This window comes from Falco naumanni, chromosome 11, assembly GCF_017639655.2.
Source record: "Falco naumanni isolate bFalNau1 chromosome 11, bFalNau1.pat, whole genome shotgun sequence".
NCBI classification, from domain to species: domain Eukaryota; kingdom Metazoa; phylum Chordata; class Aves; order Falconiformes; family Falconidae; genus Falco; species Falco naumanni.
In genome coordinates, this window is record NC_054064.1 from 17606508 (window position 1) to 17625932 (window position 19425).

At 43.4% G+C, this 19425-nt stretch overlaps 1 protein-coding gene across 6 annotated transcripts in view; it reads right to left on the bottom strand.

Annotated features, from left to right (window-relative positions):
* LRRC8D (leucine rich repeat containing 8 VRAC subunit D) overlaps nt 1–19425 on the bottom strand; it is a 53423-nt gene that overhangs the window by 24745 nt on the left and 9253 nt on the right. For 3 of the 6 annotated variants that reach the window (XM_040610253.1, XM_040610256.1, XM_040610255.1), the window contains exon 2: nt 16671–16810. Coding sequence is in view for 1 of the 6 variants with exons in the window: in XM_040610252.1 (XP_040466186.1) it covers nt 10859–10880 (22 nt within the window). In the remaining 5 variants the exon portion in view is untranslated. Of the gene's footprint in view, nt 1–7180; nt 7202–10858; nt 11160–16670; nt 16811–18255; nt 18500–19425 lie in introns of those variants that run through there. The other 3 variants (XM_040610254.1, XM_040610252.1, XM_040610251.1) reach the window with 3 other exon arrangements.

The following is a 19425-nucleotide window of genomic DNA, read 5'->3' on the forward strand; positions in this document are numbered from 1 at the left end:
TGAACTGACTTGCAAGGGGCTGAATTTCCAAGGCACTTAACACCTTCTCATGATGCCAACAGGACATTAAGCATCTTAGAAGCAACAGAGCTGAGTGAATAAAGGCAAACAAACCTGTATGTTTGCTGATTAGCTATTCTGGACATCTCCAAAGAATATTTTTTAAAAAGATCTATATTAATTCCTCGTATTCCTTGACTGTAAAGGTAAGGCATTTACCAAGCCACCAACCTGGTGAGTCAATCAGACTGGATAACAAACATATTCAGGCTCCTCCTCATCAGCCTGACTCTCACCCAGGTTAATAGCTTCTGCATATGACCAGCCATCTGCTGCTTGTTTGATGAACAAGGCAAAAATGAACTGACTTCAGTCCTATCCCAGTATGTCACTACCACAGAAACTGCAGTGCTCCTCTGCAGCCTCAGCAGAGAAGAAAGGCAGCGCAAAGCACACACACTCTGAGTGCAGAGACAACATTCCTTGTCTACCTAAGGTAAAAGCATCTATGCTGTACCTGGATTTGCACATGCAGTTGATTAAACTTAAGTATGGAATCAGTCCACAGCCTCTAGGACCAAGCGTTTCACAGGGCAATAAAACTTAAACGTATTCAGCAAAAACCCACAACATTTGGTTTTGTAATTGCCACGATAGCAGGAAAAACATTCAGAACCTTCCAGTTTCACAACTTTAAATAAATATGCTAACTGTTCATACACAGGGATCTGTTAGGTATCCTAGAAGGTGGCAGTAGCAGTATGCAGAAGTAATTCTGCAGTTCAACACACATGATGGACTTTTCTACATTATCAGGAGTCCTACACAGTTCCTGAAGCACATACTTGCATGCATTTAGTTAGAGTAAAAATTCCATATGATGTTTAACAAGAATCTAAATTCAATAGCTGAAAAGGAAATAACCTGGGTTGGGTTCTTGCAGGGTATTGGTACAACCAAAAACGACTAAGGAAAAACACATACAGTGGCTCAGTCATTCCTCTTATTAAAACAGCAAAATGGGAGGGAAAATGAAGGAGGGGGGAAGAGTCTGTAGCAGTACATTAAAAAGCAAAACAGAGAGCCCTACCCATACCTTCTGCAACAAATTCCCCCTAAATTAGGCAGCAGATATTCAAAATGACCAGTCTGCAGACAGTTCAGTCTGAAGCGTACACTCCCTGTGCTGGATTCCTCTATCCTCTCCTCTCACACTTGAGGTAAACACAGCTATCCAGGTTGCAAAAAGCCTCAGATACTGAAACATTCAGCCTTTTTCTACTACTCAGATTTTGCCAGAGTGCTCTAATTCATACACATATTTTAAAAAGCTTTGTATGGGATGGGAAGAATCTCGGTTTGGCTTGGAAGTCCAAGATTTACTAGGAGGACTCACTCTAACTTACTTCCTCCTCCTCCCCATCAGCTTAAAAAAACCTCACAAGACATCAGCAGCTTTACCCACCTAAGAAGTGCATTCCATTCCCTATGAAAGATTAAATACATGAACTACAAGTTTCTCCTGAAAATCTCAGTCATGACACAGTTAATGACAAATTTGAGATGCTGTAACAGTGTTTCAAAGGTCTATTGCAGAGACTGAAGTCAATTCACATTCCTCTCATAATTTCTGGTTAAGGTTAGCAGAGTCTGAAGAAGTTGCTTGATTATTAAATGCAGATGAAAGTACAGAATGCCTTTAAAATACAAGTGCTATTCTGACTAGTAATACATCTGCAACCACGTAAACCCTCCCCAATCCTTAAGAACAGCCTTCCTATATAACATAATCCACTTTGAGGCTTTGTCTGCAGAAGGCACTTTGGATTACTTCGAGATAAAAACCATACAAATTAAAAAATTGATTGATTAAACTGTTTGAGACTCTCTTCAGATGCTCTTTTCCAGAATCTGAGTGACTTTCAATTATTAAGTCTCAGAGACGTAGGGCAGTTGAAGCAATTAACTTTAAATTCACACCTTCAGCTGACTCAAGTATTATTTATTTCTCAATGGCATGTGAAGACAAGCCCTTAACTCCAGAACCACACACAGGATTTACTTGGGAGTAACTGTCCAAAATATCTCCCTTGGGAGACAGGCCCAGACAACACAACACATCAGGATGCTGGTTCAACACCAAACCATTCTAAGAAGAATGCAAGAAACCACACAATCAGAGAAGCTGGAATTCTTGTAAATAAATTCATGATTAGGTATTTGCCAGGTTTGTTTTAGAAAAGCATTTCCAACAAGCACCTAGCCTTAGTTTGAAAAGCCTCTTATGACACAGTTTTCCAAGACTCCGCTCCATTCCTTCCCTCCCTCCCCCCCCCCCCCCCAATCCCTACCCCTTCTCTGCAAGCTGTATCCCCCAGCTGTTCTTTCCCAAACCCCAGCCTGCCACCCCGACAGCAAACACACGGGGCACAACCTAACACAAAAAGTGACCATCCCTTGTTCTACGATTTCAAGCATCACCTGAATACACCGCAAAGCAGCCTGGAACAGGAATTGCAGGTTCAGATCCAGCAGAGGTGCCTCGACTTCAGATGCTCCCTCCCCCGCAGCTAAGCTCTCATTGTTTTTTCCTGGGGATACACTTTCAGATCAGAGCCACTGCCTGCTGCAGATACAGATCAGCTTTGCTCATCCCACAGTTCTCTGTCACTGACAAAAAATAGCTCTGGAGGAGAGGAGGAGGTTTTCAGCTGTTTTCTTCTTCCAGTCCTCTAGCCGTTTCCTCTGTCTTTGTCCTCTCCTTCCAGCTTTTATACCTTGCAATAAGGGAGAAGCCATTTTCTCACGTTCATGACTTGACGCAGAATAACTCCCTTCTTACTCTGTGGAGTCAGTAAATACCAGATCTGCCTTTAAAACAAATCTAATAGTAGCCACAACGTTCCAGCAGCACCTTCAACATCACGAATGCCAGGCATTTCATGGAAGAGCAGAAAGCTGCTGGCAGCTTGTTTCCTTACCGAAGGCTGCCCAGAGAAGCAGCTAGAGCCAAACAGGAGTGGTCTGGATAGACACTTCTACCAGGCACCACTGATACCCTACAGGGCTCAAATGAACCACAGGAGAGGGACATTTTCCTAGGCAGGATCAAAAAGAGATGGCTTTAAGATGGCTGGAAAGCATGTAATATACTATTTTTCAGTTTTCTTATAAACAGTAACTTTATTCTTCCTGAAACATTGATCGACATTTGATCCTGTTATGAACAATTCCAAGGCCTCCCCCACTGAGCATCTAAGCTGCATCACATTAAAGCTGTTCCTTTCTCCTTGCCTCTAGCATATTCCCAACATGTAAACAACTCTGCTGTGCACACAAGCAAAGTCACAGCTAGCTAGTGAAAGCTACAGCACTAAGAGCACCATAGGAATCCATACAATCCTAATAACCCATTATTTTCACAGGGCACTGTATTTATTAACTAGAAGCCAACTGCTATTAATGCAAATGTACATGTGAAAAAATGATCCCATTAGGAAAGCTGAAAGAATATTGCAGATTATTATTTTTCATTAAATAGTCATGTTTCACAGGCTTTGTTACCACCCCCCCCCATAACCCAAACATACAAGAGAAGCCAGCCTGAATGATAGAAGAATTGCTAGCAAGGCTAGGACAAAGGCAAGTATCAGAAAATCCATGCAGGCTTACTGTCTGAGGATTTCTCAGCTGATGTGACACCACATGACAAGTAATGTTCTTGTGGCCAAGCCTGAAAACCCTACAGGGACTATTTCAAGTTCAGCTTAGGAAAAAAAAAATAAAAAATCTCTCTCACATCTCAACTATTCAGAAGTGAGGTAATTAGCAGGAGATACACCGTTACAAAAGTTAACAATGTTTAATGCAGACGCATTGCCTAGCCACATATTTTGTGTACGTTAACTCTTCCTTTACAGGCTCTGGACCAAGCATAGAAGGCAAGCTGCCCTGGTGAGCCCTGCTCCTGGGGGCAAGTTTCAACAGCCAGACCCACCCGCCCTGCCCTGGAACCCCCTTACAGCACCACCACTCTGCCCACACATCTCTGCAGGCAAGTCTCTGAGGAGGAAACACAGGTCATCTCTGACCCCTATCTCATCCGTCCAGGGGTGCTGCAGTGATCCCACAGGAAAAGCAAATGTAACTGCAAGTACTTCTGTTTAGGGCTTTCTCCGTGTTAAGACATCTCCAGTGGCAGGAATCCAGAGCGAAGCGGCTCTGGAGCAGTGAACTGCACACAGCCGCACCGCCAGGCTCAAACCCTAGGACGTAGGGCAGGTCAGAGTACCTTGCCACATACCCTTCTGACCAGTGCCTGATGCACAAATTTTTGCCTCTTAGGTTAAAAGAGCCCAATGATTTCTCACTGTCCTTCTGTCCACACCTACTCTACAAACTGGAGCAAATAAGTCATGTCCCAACACCCACTAGCTTCCTTTGGCTTACTTCACACATCCAGAAATGTCAGACTATGAATTCCAGATCCTGCTTCTTCCTTCCACGATGTGAAGTATTGCCCTAGTCACACATATCCTTCTCCCTTCCCACTTCTTGTCAAATTCAGCTTGCCCATACTGCCACCAAGCAAGTTTTATCTACTTGAAGCCATGAAATTATCCACTTCTTCACAGCACCACTCCAGAGCAAACTGCTTTCCCATCTTACTCTCTATGACCCAGCAGGTGAACACTCACTCAATCCTGCACAACATTTACCCAAGGAGGTTTTACTGGCGTAAAACAAGCATTCAAGGAGGTCTAGTTTTATAAATAAAATCACATATCCTTCCGTGTAGCTACAGTTTCTTCATCATCCCCACATTTCTCACTTTCAATCCTTTTAACACAAATTAAGAGAGAGAAAGAAAAAAACCAAACAGCCTTCCCCTTCCATATTTTGTACCAAGGCAAATGGCTGTTTTATTACACAGGTCAAACCACCTCTTTTTACAAAACTAACTGGAGTCTAACTCCAATGTTATCCTCGCAAAGCAGTCCTGCACACTCTTTTTCCACTCAAAAAACACTACTCAAGGTACCTCTGCGCCGCAGGATAAATGTTACAAAGAATTTATACAGCAGTGCAACTGAATCTTAAATTCTGACTAAGGCAATTTAAAGTTCACGGTTAAAGTAGGCCAAAGTGTATCGCTATCTGCAAGCTGGAAAACACAGACAACTCTTCACAGACTCCGGCCTTGAAAAGTACAAGGTTCAGCTGCTGCACCCCACATATCTGACAAAATACAATGTCACAAACACCAACAACAGAAGGTTGCAGCTACATCTCAGTGCCAAGTGTCTGACAGCCATTGCCCTTTCAGAGGAGCCTGATCAGAAGACTATCGCTGAGCCACAGCTCAGGATTTACTGATCAAGGAGCCCAATGAACTGAAAATGTGAAGCATTTCAGCTTTAAATTATGAACGACAGCAACAGCTCCAGGTAAAATTACTACACATTTTCATTCACCTTTCATGCTTAAAAATGAACAAAAATTAACAAAAGGTTGGAGAGTGGCTTTTTGCACACTGCCAGCAACAAAGACCTCAATGTACATGCACCATGCACGAAACACTCAAGATTCAGTACCAAAAATGCTCAGGACTGCACATAGCATGGTTTTAATTAATAAAATGACAAAAACCAATTTATTGCCTCTTCTAGGATCAGAGCCAAAAGATGTACCTTGTATCAAAGATCTGCCCCAGACAGGAGCACTCAGAGGGTATCAATTTACATCTTCCAGGATTTCAAAAACTTGCTGAAGTTTCCATGCCCTTCACGAATGGGTTTTGATTGACCCCTTGACTTTGGCCTACTGCACTTGGAAAACTCCTCAAACAGAGATTATTTATGCTAATTTAACTGAATTCAAAAGGCCAATTTAGAGTCATCCCTTCAGGGTCACATTGCATTCATTCTGGAGCATTCTCCACTTTTACTATTATCCCAGCATAAAGGCAAAAAGGCACCATAGATCTAGGGCTTCCCGTTAAGACACCCAGCTCAAACACAAATCTGTAGAAATGTAATGCCTTGACTGACAAAAACCTATTGAGGTAAAGCCAACGAACCTGTACGCAAGAGCATACAAACACTGAAAAAATACCTTTGCCCATGAGGCACCTAGTATACCAGTGGAACTCAAAACTGTTATGAAGCAAGTATAATTAACCCTAACACTCACACCAAAATAATGGGAACATTTGGCTCCTTCCAAGTGCTGTAACCTCATCAAAACACTCAAACCAAGTATGACATTTATCTCTCTATAAATAACGTGTAAGTAAGAAAACCCAACATTTGCAGTTCAGGGAAAGACATCAAAACAAACATGTCCATAGTACTCAAATGCTAAACTACATATGGGAATCTGATGATCTTTTGAATGGCTGAAAGCGGGGACACAGAGGAAAGGGGATTCTTGGCTTTAAATTAATTATTAATCAATCTTTCCAGCTATCAAACCCCTGCAATGACTCATCCACTTTCTTTACCAAAGTCTAAATTGTTATGAAAAGACTACAATTCCACTGGAACATTACCCTCCTGAGTGCAATATTTAACCCTACATGAGAAAGGATTTTAGTACGTTCATTCCTGTCTCCCACAAAAAGATCATGTTCTCATTGAACCTGAAAAGAAAAATCACAAAAAAAACCCCAACCCATAAAGCAAAACAGTATTTGTAATTTTTACATTGAGAGAAACAAGAGAAGATGAAGTCCACCTCAGTTATTCATAGCAAAGCCAGTATTCTTCCAATGACGGTATGCACTGCAAGCAATGAGAGAATTCACATCATCAGAAATCCTCAATAAACATGCCATTAAACAATCCAATTCCTTACACTCATACAGACAGTTTCTACCGCCTATAAAGGAATTTAGTTTTATGGAAGCATGGCTTGATAGGAGTTGCTTTTTAAGCTTACAAAATTAAGAACTTGCTCCTATACCTCACATCCATGTAAACCCCTTTTCAGAGGTAACAGCTCTATTAAACAAACTAAACTGCAAGACCGGAGCTCAGTTGGTGATATGCATGTACAGAGCTTGCTCTTTTCCTGCGCTAAAATTGTATCAGAACATTACAACACATTTGCATATCTCCCACACATGCAACTTTTTGCCAGCAGTTAACGAGACGAGGACATCAAAGCTTAGAAAACGTACCAGACAGAGATAGAAGGAGAGGGTGGAGTTTCCTGTAGGAACACCCAGACTGAAGTCCAGCAGTTCTCAGGGAAGGTGCTGCTTCTACCAGCCCCGACGCCTTTGCCTTCGTATCAGGCTCCCAATTGTCAATGTCACATGTGAAACTCCACCCAGGAAACCAAAAGCTTCCTATTGTTTCTCCCCTCTCCACAGCACTCCTGGCCACTATCAGGAATAGTGATACCACACCACCCTTTTTCCATGAGGATGGTTTCCATTTTTCCCTTTTATTATGTTCAGCCTTGGAGCTACAGTAGAAACAGGAAAAAAAGCCTCTGCTGGGTTCTCTCTCCCCTAGTCTCTCCCATATGGTTTTCCTGGGAATACTTCTAGTGGTAGCCCACACTGCTGCCCTTGATTTTAACCATGCAGAAGTAACATGAAATGCACGTGACTTGTCTGTTTTCCAGCTACGGAAGTTTTGCAAAAGCATCAATTAAAACAATCAGACCTTCAAACTTTAACCTAGCAAAGCTGTAAAAAAAATTACAGGTAGCAGGCCTCTTGGAAGAGTTTGATAGACACATTGATACGCAGTTATTTTCAGAAAAGCTTTTTGTTAAAAAATAAAAAAGATGACACTGCTGAAAATTTCTGGCACCTTACCTCCTCCTATAAGCTACCAATGGAAAAAAAAAATGATCCAACTAAAAGGAAGTAATAAAAAGTTACTATCAATCATAGGAAAATACCTTACCTCCCATAAATAAAGTATTACTAAGGTATAAGAGTAAGTTTAAGTGATTATCAAAGTAAATAGTGGAATCCAGCGTCATAATTCAAGGCGTTATACATACTACACATTGTAACTTGGATGCTCAAGTTATAGAGCCATGACTCTCCCTCTGATTCCTTCCAGCAGCCCATTTCTCCCAGTCCCACCCTACCACGGCATCCCTATAGTGAAGCTCGGTTAAAATGCAAGTAGAACATGTCAATTAATCTGAGGCTCAGGGAAGTCTCAAACATTGAGTAGGGAAAATTGAAAACAAGACCATACAAGTAAGACAGTATAATAACAACAGACTAAATACAATATTCCCCACATTTAATAATAATTTTTTGTTAATGATCATGTTAAGACAGCTGCAAGGAAAGTGCCTTTGTCTCATAATTTGATGAAGACCCAACTAGAAAGAAACGGAACACTCAAAAATTACATTTGCTAGTATCAAATCAGGCCAAGTACACACCACGCACATGGGGATAAGACACTAACTACTCTAGGAAGCAGGCTTCCTGACACCAGCACACTTACTTAAAAATCTACATTATCATGGACTAGGGAACAGAAAAATGCAGAACAGCGTGAAAGGAAGGCAAACCCGGCTTACAAAATAGCAGTGACTCAGCTCCTGAGGACTAGTCTGTGGCTGCTCTGAAAACAAGGTGCGCATTCCTTATGCGCCCTACGGACATACAGAACGAAAACAAGTCCATCCCCTACATATACCTTTAACATGGTAGATGACATTACAAGAAAGGTGTGAGGAAACACCAGGAACACTGTTTAACCCATTCAAACTTCAGAAAACGTTTTCAACCGCTGCTGATCCACACAGCCTTTCAAGACTATACAAATCTATCCATGCTCGGTGTATTTAATAAGCAAGAAACATATCTCTGGCCTCAGATCAATCAGAAACAGCTTATCTTGGGGATACCTCCAACTCTAAAAGGTCAGCGAGTTATTTTTAAGAAAATCTTTCTAAAATGCCATGACCCTTTAGCCTGCCTAGTTCTATCATCTGTGATCAGACTATCCAGAAAGCCAAAAATAAGCCCCAAGGCCTTTTGTGACAAGCTGTGAAACACAGCCATTTAATATTATAAGGAACACTAAGTAACATAGCTACTTCGAGTATTTATTTGGAGAACACAACTACATTTGTCCTCATTCAGAAAAAAAAAAGATAGCTTTTGGGTTTTCATATCCCATCTCCCTCTTAGCAAGTGCCCTTGGCTGCAAACAGCTCTCTCCTTGACCACATTATAGCTCATTTTGTTGCTCTTAAGGGACAATCTGGGGGCTTTCTGGTCTTCTGACTTACTTTGCTGTTTTCAGATATTATTGGTGACTGGGGCTTTTCCTGGTATGTTGAATTTCTCGGGGGGGGGGGGGGGGGGGGGTGTGATATTTTTATATATATATATATGCACACACGAAGAATTACTGCAGCACACATGCAAGGAAAAATAGGTCAGATAAGTCAGCTCTAACAATATTACTTTTCCAACAATTATTAACACAAGGTGCTGGCCACTGAACATCATGCCAGCATACACATGAATGAAAGCACCCCATCCAACCTCTCCCAAAATAAGAAACCTTGAAACTGGCTCATTTCAGGGATAGGATTAAAGGTTGTTTCTTCAGGTGTCATTCTTGCACACTGAATCCCTCTGCCAGATGTTGCAGTTTATCATTGCTAAACATTGCAGAAGCACCTAGAGGCCTCAAGTAGGTCAGGGCTTCAGTATGTAAGGTACAGAATATATGCATAATACTTGACAGCCCTTGCCTCATCATATTTTTCTATTTCAAGCATCTGTCTTCCCACTAACACAGCTATGTGAGTAACCCACGCAAGCAAAAGAAACTCAATGACACTGCAAAAAAAACACCCAAGTTCTACCGACGATGTATGTAAGTGCTATCCAACACACAAAGAAAACAGAAAGTAACTCTACCCCTCATTAGGATATTATATATAAGGATCTAGCTAAATGTCAAAGCAAAGCAGGTTTGGGGCTTTTTTGGTTGGCATAGCTCCAGCTACTATAACAAAGACAAAAATGGCTGTTGAAATAAGCTTTGATAAATGTTTATAGATGAGATCTCCAATTCTCATTTTCCCATCCCCTACAACCTAGACATACCCTTCTAGTGAAAGAAGGAGTTTCTCAGTTGTTGCCCTCAGACTGAACTCCAATTAAGACAGAGCAGGGGTGCAAAACCAAAACAAACAGAAGAATTTACGTGAGCTGTAAGGAGAGAAGCTACAGACAAAGTGCTAAAAACCCCTTATCTTAAACACGTATCTTAAATTAGCTGCATTGAAGATGGACAAACACATCAAAAATCTGAAATTATGCTTAACAAGGTGATGGAGTTCTTGGCAACCTGATTATTTTACCAAGCCTGTTATCCCAGATTGTCCCAGTCTAAATACACATACCAGGACGGGACAATCCAAAAGAGAAATGAACCGATACACTCCCATAACGTTACGCATGCTTTTTTGCTCCATGCTGTGTATTTTGATACCTCCCTGCTCCACCACCACCCACCTCTGCCTTCCCAAACACTCATCCACAGCCTGCAGAGCTTCCCTGCTGCTTCCCATCCTGTTCCCTCACCTGGAAAGGAAATACTGGCATTGCTGTGGATCTCGACTGCAAGTTACCACCAGTCAGGTGTTGTCCAGAACTAGGAAGTACACAGACTTGGGGAAAAAACAGCCATTACTCATCAAACAAAAGGTGGTAAGTTGACATGGGACGTTCTAGCTCTATCACAGCCCATTGCTTCTTGCATCTAAAGAAAATCCCATTCAACACCACTATTTCCACAGCCCTCCTCATTTCCCCCAAGCCACAGGAATGTCCACTGCCCCCAGCCTCCAGCAGCATTACCAAGATCCCAGCCTGGCGTCATGGGAGGCAGCAAGTCACCAGGTGGCAGGACGTGACAAAAAGGCAAGGCGTGCGGGACCGCCAGATCCAGTTGCAAGCTACGGCCAGACCCCAGACCGCAGCTCTGGTGCAGTTGTTGCGTTTTTGGGTGGGGTGGGATGGTTGAGCTTTGCCTCAAAAGCCCAAAACCACCATAGTTCCTCTGCAGAGGAGATTTAAAACAAAATCCTGTGCAGCGTTCTTAACTACTGCAGGACTTCAAAACAACACATGGGAGGGGGGACAGGGGTTGTCTGGGGTTTTCCTTTTGTACAGAATTTATTTTCACAGATTCCCCACCCCACCCCACCCCCAATGTTTCAAACGTCGGTAATGTTATCACTAAGTTCCTTACGTAATTACTTGAACTTGTTTTGCAGAGTGCCTGGAAAAAAACATTTTACTTCAAAAGGCAGCAGCTTCAGTTTATGAGCAGAAAAAACACATTTTTTTGCCCAGCTCATGCAGAACGTAAGAGTTGAAGGAATAGGAAAGAGGCTAATGCCTTATTGATCAAATCAATTCCAATTATGCATAGAAAACTTTTCCACAGTTTCCAATAATAAAGTGAGCAAGAGCTATTTCATGAAATGCCAAGTCAGATGAGTGCAAAGTTTGGGAGTTTATTGCTCCCCAACAGAGGCCAGGATTTCATATATCCAGTCACCGGAGGCAGTAGAATGTTATAATTGCAAGCAAGCAATAGCACTTGAAAGAATAAATAAAACTAGAGAAATGTATTATTTATTTAAATTTAAAATTTTTCTAAAAGAGGCCCATAAAAAGCTGTGGACAGAGTAACAGCACTAAAGCTAAACCACAACAGCACTAAAATAATTAGGTAAAGAGCTGTTTGCTCATTTTTCCCCTCACAAATCTTCCTTTCTCCTCCCATCTTCACTGTCTGAGGTGCCAGGCAACAATGTCACAGACTTCTTATGGTGTGTCCTTTTCAATATCAAGGTTACTAGACAACATGTTAGGCCCATCTACGTAAGAACCACCAGGTTTTGGAAAGGCCAACTTTCCCCCATCCCAACCCAAGCCCTTCTGTGGTTTCTCCGTTGTTGGAAGTGTTTCACCTCTCTGTGAAATGAAATCAGGTGCAGGCAAGGATGGGCATACCTTACCCTTTGATGCTGAACCTCACTATGCTGATTTGGTGCTTCAGTATTCACAGCCAGCCTCGAAGAGAACAAGCACACTGCGATGGTGCTCCCTTATTCGAGAGAGCATCACCTCCCAAAGATAAGGGATGAAGCTTGGGGGAGCAACCACATGTTGAGAATCTCTTCCCATCTATCCAAAACACGAGAACTGAAAGCAGGTAAACATTTCAAAACAGCATCACGCTGTGTCAAAACACACAGCTAACATTACTGCAGCCTACTGAATCTGGTACACATCCAGTAGGAAACAGAATGAAATACATATGAAAATCCACAACATGACATTACTCCGCTAAAGGTTCCAAGAGAGCACTGCTGCATTTTGACCCTGCTTAGATTTTTCTCTGCTATGGTAAATTCCCTGCCGATCACTGATGAATGCCAGCTCCCCCCTCCCGCCCGCGGCAGCCGGTATCGGTGCCCGTGGCCAGGCTCAGGCTGGCAGGAGACGCTGGCTGCCCACAGCTCTGCTTGCAGACGACTGCCCAGGGGCACTGCCCTCTGCTATCGGTAACGGGCAAGCCTCCCACTAGGCAAAGAAGGGCGGGAGCAAAAACAGTGGAAAAACCACTGAAGTAGGGCTGTTTTCCAGTTTCTGCGTCTAACATTAACAGTGAAAATTCTGCTGGGAGGACAGGAAGAAAAGACAACCTGACGTGGAAGCTGTAATGTTGGGGTGAGGTACGCAGACATCCTTTTCATTGCAAAGAAGTCATCAAAATGACATCTGTATCTACCTACTTTATATATGTATATATTATTTATGTATTTACCTAAAACCTAAGGAAAAAATTACTTTTTCCTTGAGGCAGCTTTGGCAATAACATTGTTGCAAGCAAAAAACAGTTTATCAGTTTCGTGGGGAATTTAAATAAAGTTAATTTGCCAATTAATAAACTTCTAACTGCTGTTTCTGGCACAGAAACACACCCACAGGGGAAACAGCCCTTGCTCTCCAATCCCCTCTCTGTACCCAGTCCCAGCGGGGCAGCAACAGGGCTGGCCTGTGGTGCTTCCCCCACTGGTCCCAGTCCCTGCAGGGTCCCACTGCTCCCTATGGCACACGGCAGGTCCCTCAGGTGGGCTGGGGAGCTGGACCAGCGCAGGGCAGTGCTGCCCTCCCTGCCAGCCCTTGCTGCCAACACTGTGCCAACCACGGCCGCACCAACACCGACATAACTCACTACGTGCACACCCGTACCTGCGGGGGGTGTACCTTGGTGTTGGGTTAGAAGTCAATCTGTAGGCGAACGTCCAGGAAAGCCTGCCGTTTGCAACACGTCTGGGAAGGGCACCCCCTCCCCCAGAGGCTGAAGGATGCTTGGAAACACACAGCACTTCAGGACATCCATCTTTTGTCTGCCCTTTGGTAGCCATTGGTCAAAAATTGATTTTGTTAAAAGACGATTTTATTTTCTTAAGTGAGCTACTCCTGGCCTCATCCTCCACCTCTGCCACAAGCTCACACAGCTCAAACACATAAAATACAAAGGACCATTGGCACAAGCTACACGTGGCACTCACTCCGTTAACAGATCAGAACAAGCCGACAGGTTACCTCCCAACATTAAGTCTGGTATTGATACATTTTTGTAATTAACTCACAGAGGGAGCTGATGCATAGCAAGTGAATCTGTCAGACTCACCTACCTCTGGAGAATGAACGCTGCCTTACACCACACAGAGGAACTACATGCTGAAATGCCGATAAAGCAGGGCACAAGAAATTAAAAGAAAATAATCAAGCAAATCCACCTTCCTTGGGTCCCTTCATTACTTCTAGAAGAAGGTCGGCATTGCTGCTTATTATGTGCATAGAGTAAACAAACAGCTTATATAGACAAGTTGTTCTTAAAACAAATCTAAAGCACATCAGTGAAATGTGATCCAAAACAAACCAGCTATGTTTGAGGATATCGCTATTTCCCCTGGTGCTACAGGATTCTGCAGCTGCAGAAATTCCTCTAAGAAAATCCAAAAGACCTGAAAGCTTATGCTCCCACGAAAGAGGTTTCCAGACACAAATATATTTTATATATATACACACACATATGCACTCCATCACAGTAACCAGACCAGAACACTTGCACAGAAAAGCCCCTAGCCACACTTTAACATTTTGCTGATTTAGCTGTATCAGCCAAGATTACTCTCATGCCAGCAAAAACCTTACTGCAGAAGCCCTTCCAGTGGCTGCAAAATTCTTCTGCCTGCACAAACCGCTCCTTTCATAGGACCCAGTTTAAGCAGCACCAGCAGAAAAATTCCTCTCGTAGCTGTCGGGGCACCTCAGGAGGAAGTGGCGAGACCGGGTAACGACAGCATGCATGCGGGAGGGGTGAAGGCAAAGGAGAGGTTGCATCAGTCTAGCTTACGTCTACAGAAAAAGGGAGGAAGCAGTAACTGCCATCACACCAGGTCTGTGCCAGCAGAAACTAAACTGCAAAGTCACAATCCTGCTACAAGAAGTAACAGCAGTAAAATCCTGCACACAGGTCAGACCGACCAACTTATTTTGATAGACGTTGCATTTCATTTTCTGTTTGGATTTTTGTGTCATGTTTTGTGTGTCATGCACAATCTTGAGAAACAGACTGCCTGAAAGCATAAGCGCAAGCCGTTCCATTTATGTCAAGTAGATGCTAATCCTATTTCCCCTCAAGAGGTGACTAAGTGTCAGTTGGGTTAACTGCTTCACTATTGATAAGATACGTATCACCATTTGCTAAAACCTATCTCAACCCCAAACCATCTGTAAAAGCCTCTTAATGAACAAAACCATCCAGGTATTTCCCCATCTAGGAGTAAACAACCTCTCCACTCTTCCTAATGAGCATCCTTATAATGCAGACTCATCCTGACTACATGGAAAGTACTCAAGAATAGAGAAGTGTGGCTTAGAAAACAACAAAAAAGTTTAAGATAGATTCAGTACAGTTAATACAGACTGCCCTGTCCGTGTTTCTACTCAAATATAAATCTTCTCTGACCTCTTCTTTTCCTTTTTTTCCTTTGTTTTTCTTTTTTTAAAATCAGATCTGCTGCAGGTTATCTAGCCTGCCACATCACATCAATGCAGAAACCAGTAAGGCCTGGCTGCAGAATTTAGGTCAGCTTGTCTGGGGAGTACGTAAGGTCTTGCACACAGCCATGAATTTCCTAGTAATGCTTCAATAATCCCCCTTCATCCTGCTATGCAGCTATCTCACTAGTAGCTGTTAGCTTTCCTCTAACTCCCCAACAAAGACTCTCCACAGGAGGGATGTTTGCAGGCAAATGAGCCACTATCTCTTCCTTGGGAAGCAGGAAGCTGGTTGTTGAATCAAATAAATGCTGATCCTTATTTCCCAAGACAAAGAAGCGAAGGATTCCCAATGCATGCTAGAAAAATACTTCCATTTTTCCACCACACAAGAGAAGATAAAATCAGACAGAGCTGGAAATTACCCCTAGAACATTAAGAATAATTTTCTTAACAGTTCATCTAAACAAACCCCCACTGTTCCCACCTGGGTGAATAAATAACATAAAAACGTGACAAATGAATTCAGACAGTCTAAGGGACAGATGCTGCTATTTCTGGAGAAAAAGCATCACTCAAGGTGAAAAACATCATGCCTCTTCAAAAAACTCTTCCCTCTAGAAGTGAATTGCGGGCCACTACCATCCCAGCATTATATGAGCATACATACGTAGCAGCCCTGTTCTTAAAGAATCTCTGAAGGTGCATTAAAAAAAAGCAAAGTTGTTTCAAAACATGGTCCTCAGAGCAGAAGCTCCACAAAACCTGCGAAATATAGTTAGGTAAGAAAAAAATAAATTGAATACAATAAACCAAAGCCTTGAACTACTCTGACTGTCTTCATACAACAAGATGAACCTAAGTAAGTCTTCTTAAGTATGACAACCTGAAAGACTTGAACGCAAGAACAAATACCAGTTTCCGGGAACAGTTATGGGAATCCAAGGAAATAAAACCACAACTAGCAAGCTGATAGTTGGTTATGTCTTAAAACCCATCAGACTGCTACCTTTCTGTGCTCTATGGTTGCCACAGAACATTGGGCTCCTCGAAAGCGGGTGCTTATATCTGCCTGTTAGAACAAAGAATGAGGCTGACGGAAGAGTTTAACCTCCAGACACCAAACTGCTCTTCAGCATTCAAATGTGTTAAGAGTATTCCTAGTCCATTCTTTCCAACTCACATGGAGCCTGGCTACAGGTATTGGCAAACACATACTGAGCTGTGCTGCACATTAGATGTGTAAATCAAAATACCTCTGAAAACGTAAAGTTGTATTTGTTTATGTTTACCTCAGATCTGTTACAGAACTCAAGCTTGTGCAACCTGCTCCAGGTGAACCAGCTTTAGCGGGGGGGTGGACTATATTATCTCCAGAGGTCCTTTCCAACCCCAGCCACTCTGTGATATAACACACACCCATGCCAGGTCCACAGGTTACATGGTTGTCATTACTGGGCCACCACCGTATCACGCATGTTTAACAAAATTTTTTAAGGAACGGAACTCTATTTTTATAACTAAGGATCATCCACAACTTCAACTCAGCATCAGACAGCTTTTCCCATTCCTGGCTCAGTACCTGATCAGGCTGTGCTTTTCCTCCTTCCTCCTCTGGCTTCACCTGGGCTGAGCGCTGGTTCCAGGAGGCTCCAGTGACAGGAATACCAAGCCAGGCGCTGACAGTCACTTTCTCATTTTGACAAGCACCACGGACTCTTCCTGCATAAAAACAAACTTCTGTGAATCAAAGTGGCCAAAAATAGTGTTGATGCTAGTGGGGCGTCAAGAGAAACGGCAGTCTGCAACACGGAAGCAGAGCATTAGTCATTCTTTTGCCACCAGCACCTTATCTCTGGGGAAGGCACCGAGTGTACCCTTAGATTTGCAATTTCAGAAATACTCTGAGTTGTCCTATTCTTGAAGGGTGGAGATCCCTCAAACTTGCCATTTGCTATTTCCCACATATATTCTTAAATACATCAGCTCATCCAAACTTAACCAATAGCACTGCTATTTCTACACTGCCACTTCTCTACACCACCACAAAAGCCAGACAAGACCCCAATGATGTGGTAGCTGCACACCGTGTATGCTCCATGCAACCGCTTTGACCACACTCGAACTGCTGCATTAGAGCAGTATGCCAGGCAAGCAGCCCACTCTGAATCAATGAGCTGCCCGGAAAAAAACACCTCTATTGCTGGCATGAACAAAACAGAGAAGAACCAGGACTCTCCTCCCTCCTCCTTTAGCTCAACAGTTCCACCAGCCAAGATCCCAGCACCGCTACCTTCAACTTAAGTGACGCAGAGGCTCCAGGGCAGAGCAGAGCCTGCAGATGGAAAGCAACAGCTCAGCAAAATGAACAGCCAGACTCCAGCAGGTAGTTCATGAGTATTTATTTTAGTTTGCTGCTTATTAAGTATGCCTCGTTATAAATCAAGCATTTTACAGTAATTGCCTCCAATCAACAAACACCAAGAAAGTTGCTACGTAGACTGATGCTGTTTCCTAACTGAAACAAGTCCCCTAGCAACAGGCACAACTCTGCATGACTCTCCGTGCGCAGCAGGCTGGCCACCATTGCCTTGCTGCCCTTTTCATGCCTCTCCTGCCCTGGCTGCGCCCCAAGCACCGCTGCTGTGTGCCCAAGCCCTTCCTAGCACCGCCAGCCACCGCACACTGCTGCCAGGCTGCAAACGCCAGCACAGCAGGGCACTCGCTACAAGGCTGGCAAGCCCCAGCCCGGCTGGCAGCAGCACCTCACCAGGAACCGGGGCTGCCCTTCAGTGTGGGGGACACTCCACAGCCAGGGCTCAAAGGTAGGGACAACGAGCTGCATCCCCTGCTTCAGCCATCGACCCCCAGCCCCTTGCCTCCACACCAGCAGTGGCTGCAGCAGTGAGCTGCTCTGCCAAAGGGTCTGTGCACAGCACCAAGCACGGTGCACTCACTCACCTGAGCTGCTCCCAAACCACTGCAGAAAAAAAAAAAAAATAAAAAAAATCAATCAAGCACCAGCACCCCACCACCAGCACATACTTCCCTCTTAACTTATTTTCCAAAGCCTTTTCAGGGTTGGCACCCACTGGCACTCAGAAACCCACAGGAACAAGCCCTGTGTCATGCTTTCCACTGAGAGCATTTTAAAGGTCAGCAGGAACCTGCTGTTCCAGGTTTCTTCTTAGCAGTAAAGATCCCGGATAAAGGAGATGGGGAAGACACTGCCAAATACACAGATAAAATATGCATCTTAAATAATTTCCTCCTTCAAAGGGGTCAGGGTGGTCAAGTGGTCTTGGGAGAACTAAATCCCTTTTTGCAGCATACATCACCAGAACTGGAGTTTTCAGAGACTGTTGGTTTTTAAACATGCAGAGGGAAAAAAAAAAATCTCTGACTAGATACTTTACAAAGGTCTATTGCAAGCAGGTTTCAGAACAGACCTTTGGATCATACTTCGAGCTCTGACTGAATGTGCTCTCATAGCCACAGGGCCATTCACCTTGGCTGTTTCTGTAACCTTTTTTCACAAGGTCAGAGACCCACATAAGAACGGCCTAAGCAAAGCTTGCCATGCCCTCCAACCCCTTCTCAGCAGCCACGCCAAAGGCAACGAACAGTTTTTGAAAACAGAAGGCAAAGGCAGCACCCATCTCCAAAGTAGGAGGGCTGCATTTTTTGAAAATGCATCAGTGCTTAAGGAAAAGCACCACCACCACACTTGGGAAGGCATGGAAGAACAGGACAGCTTGTCTTCAACGAGTTGTATCGCAATCTGAAAGACTGCTGACATCCATCACCACCACCCTCCCCTTACCAGAACAGACTGAGCATGAGTTGGATCATACCTGGAGGAGAGGTGGAAGGAAACAAATGACAAAGCACACTCATAAGACTTTGGTTAAAAAAGAAAACCAAAACAAAAAAAACCCCAACAAACCTAACAACTACCTAAGGCAGAAATTCTCATATAAATCATATCAGCGCATAAGTACATGCTTGGGCAGAGCCAAGACCAGTGAAGGAATCTTCCCCACAGTTCTTGCCACAGAAATCCTCCTGGATGTTATTCCAAATCTCATTTGAAGAATTCTCACTTTATGCTTCCTCCTTCAACTCCCTCTCCCATTTTGAAGTGACAACATCAATTTATTAAAACAAAGCAATGTCTTACTTACAGAAACATCTGCTCTGATACAAGAATATGCACCCATTGTTACAGAGTCAGTATGTGGAACAGTGGGTATGAAGGTTAGACAGGAGCACATGTACCACTTCTCTTATAACCTAGTTCCCCTCTGGCACTCATTCCCTTTAATCCTCTCTTTTTT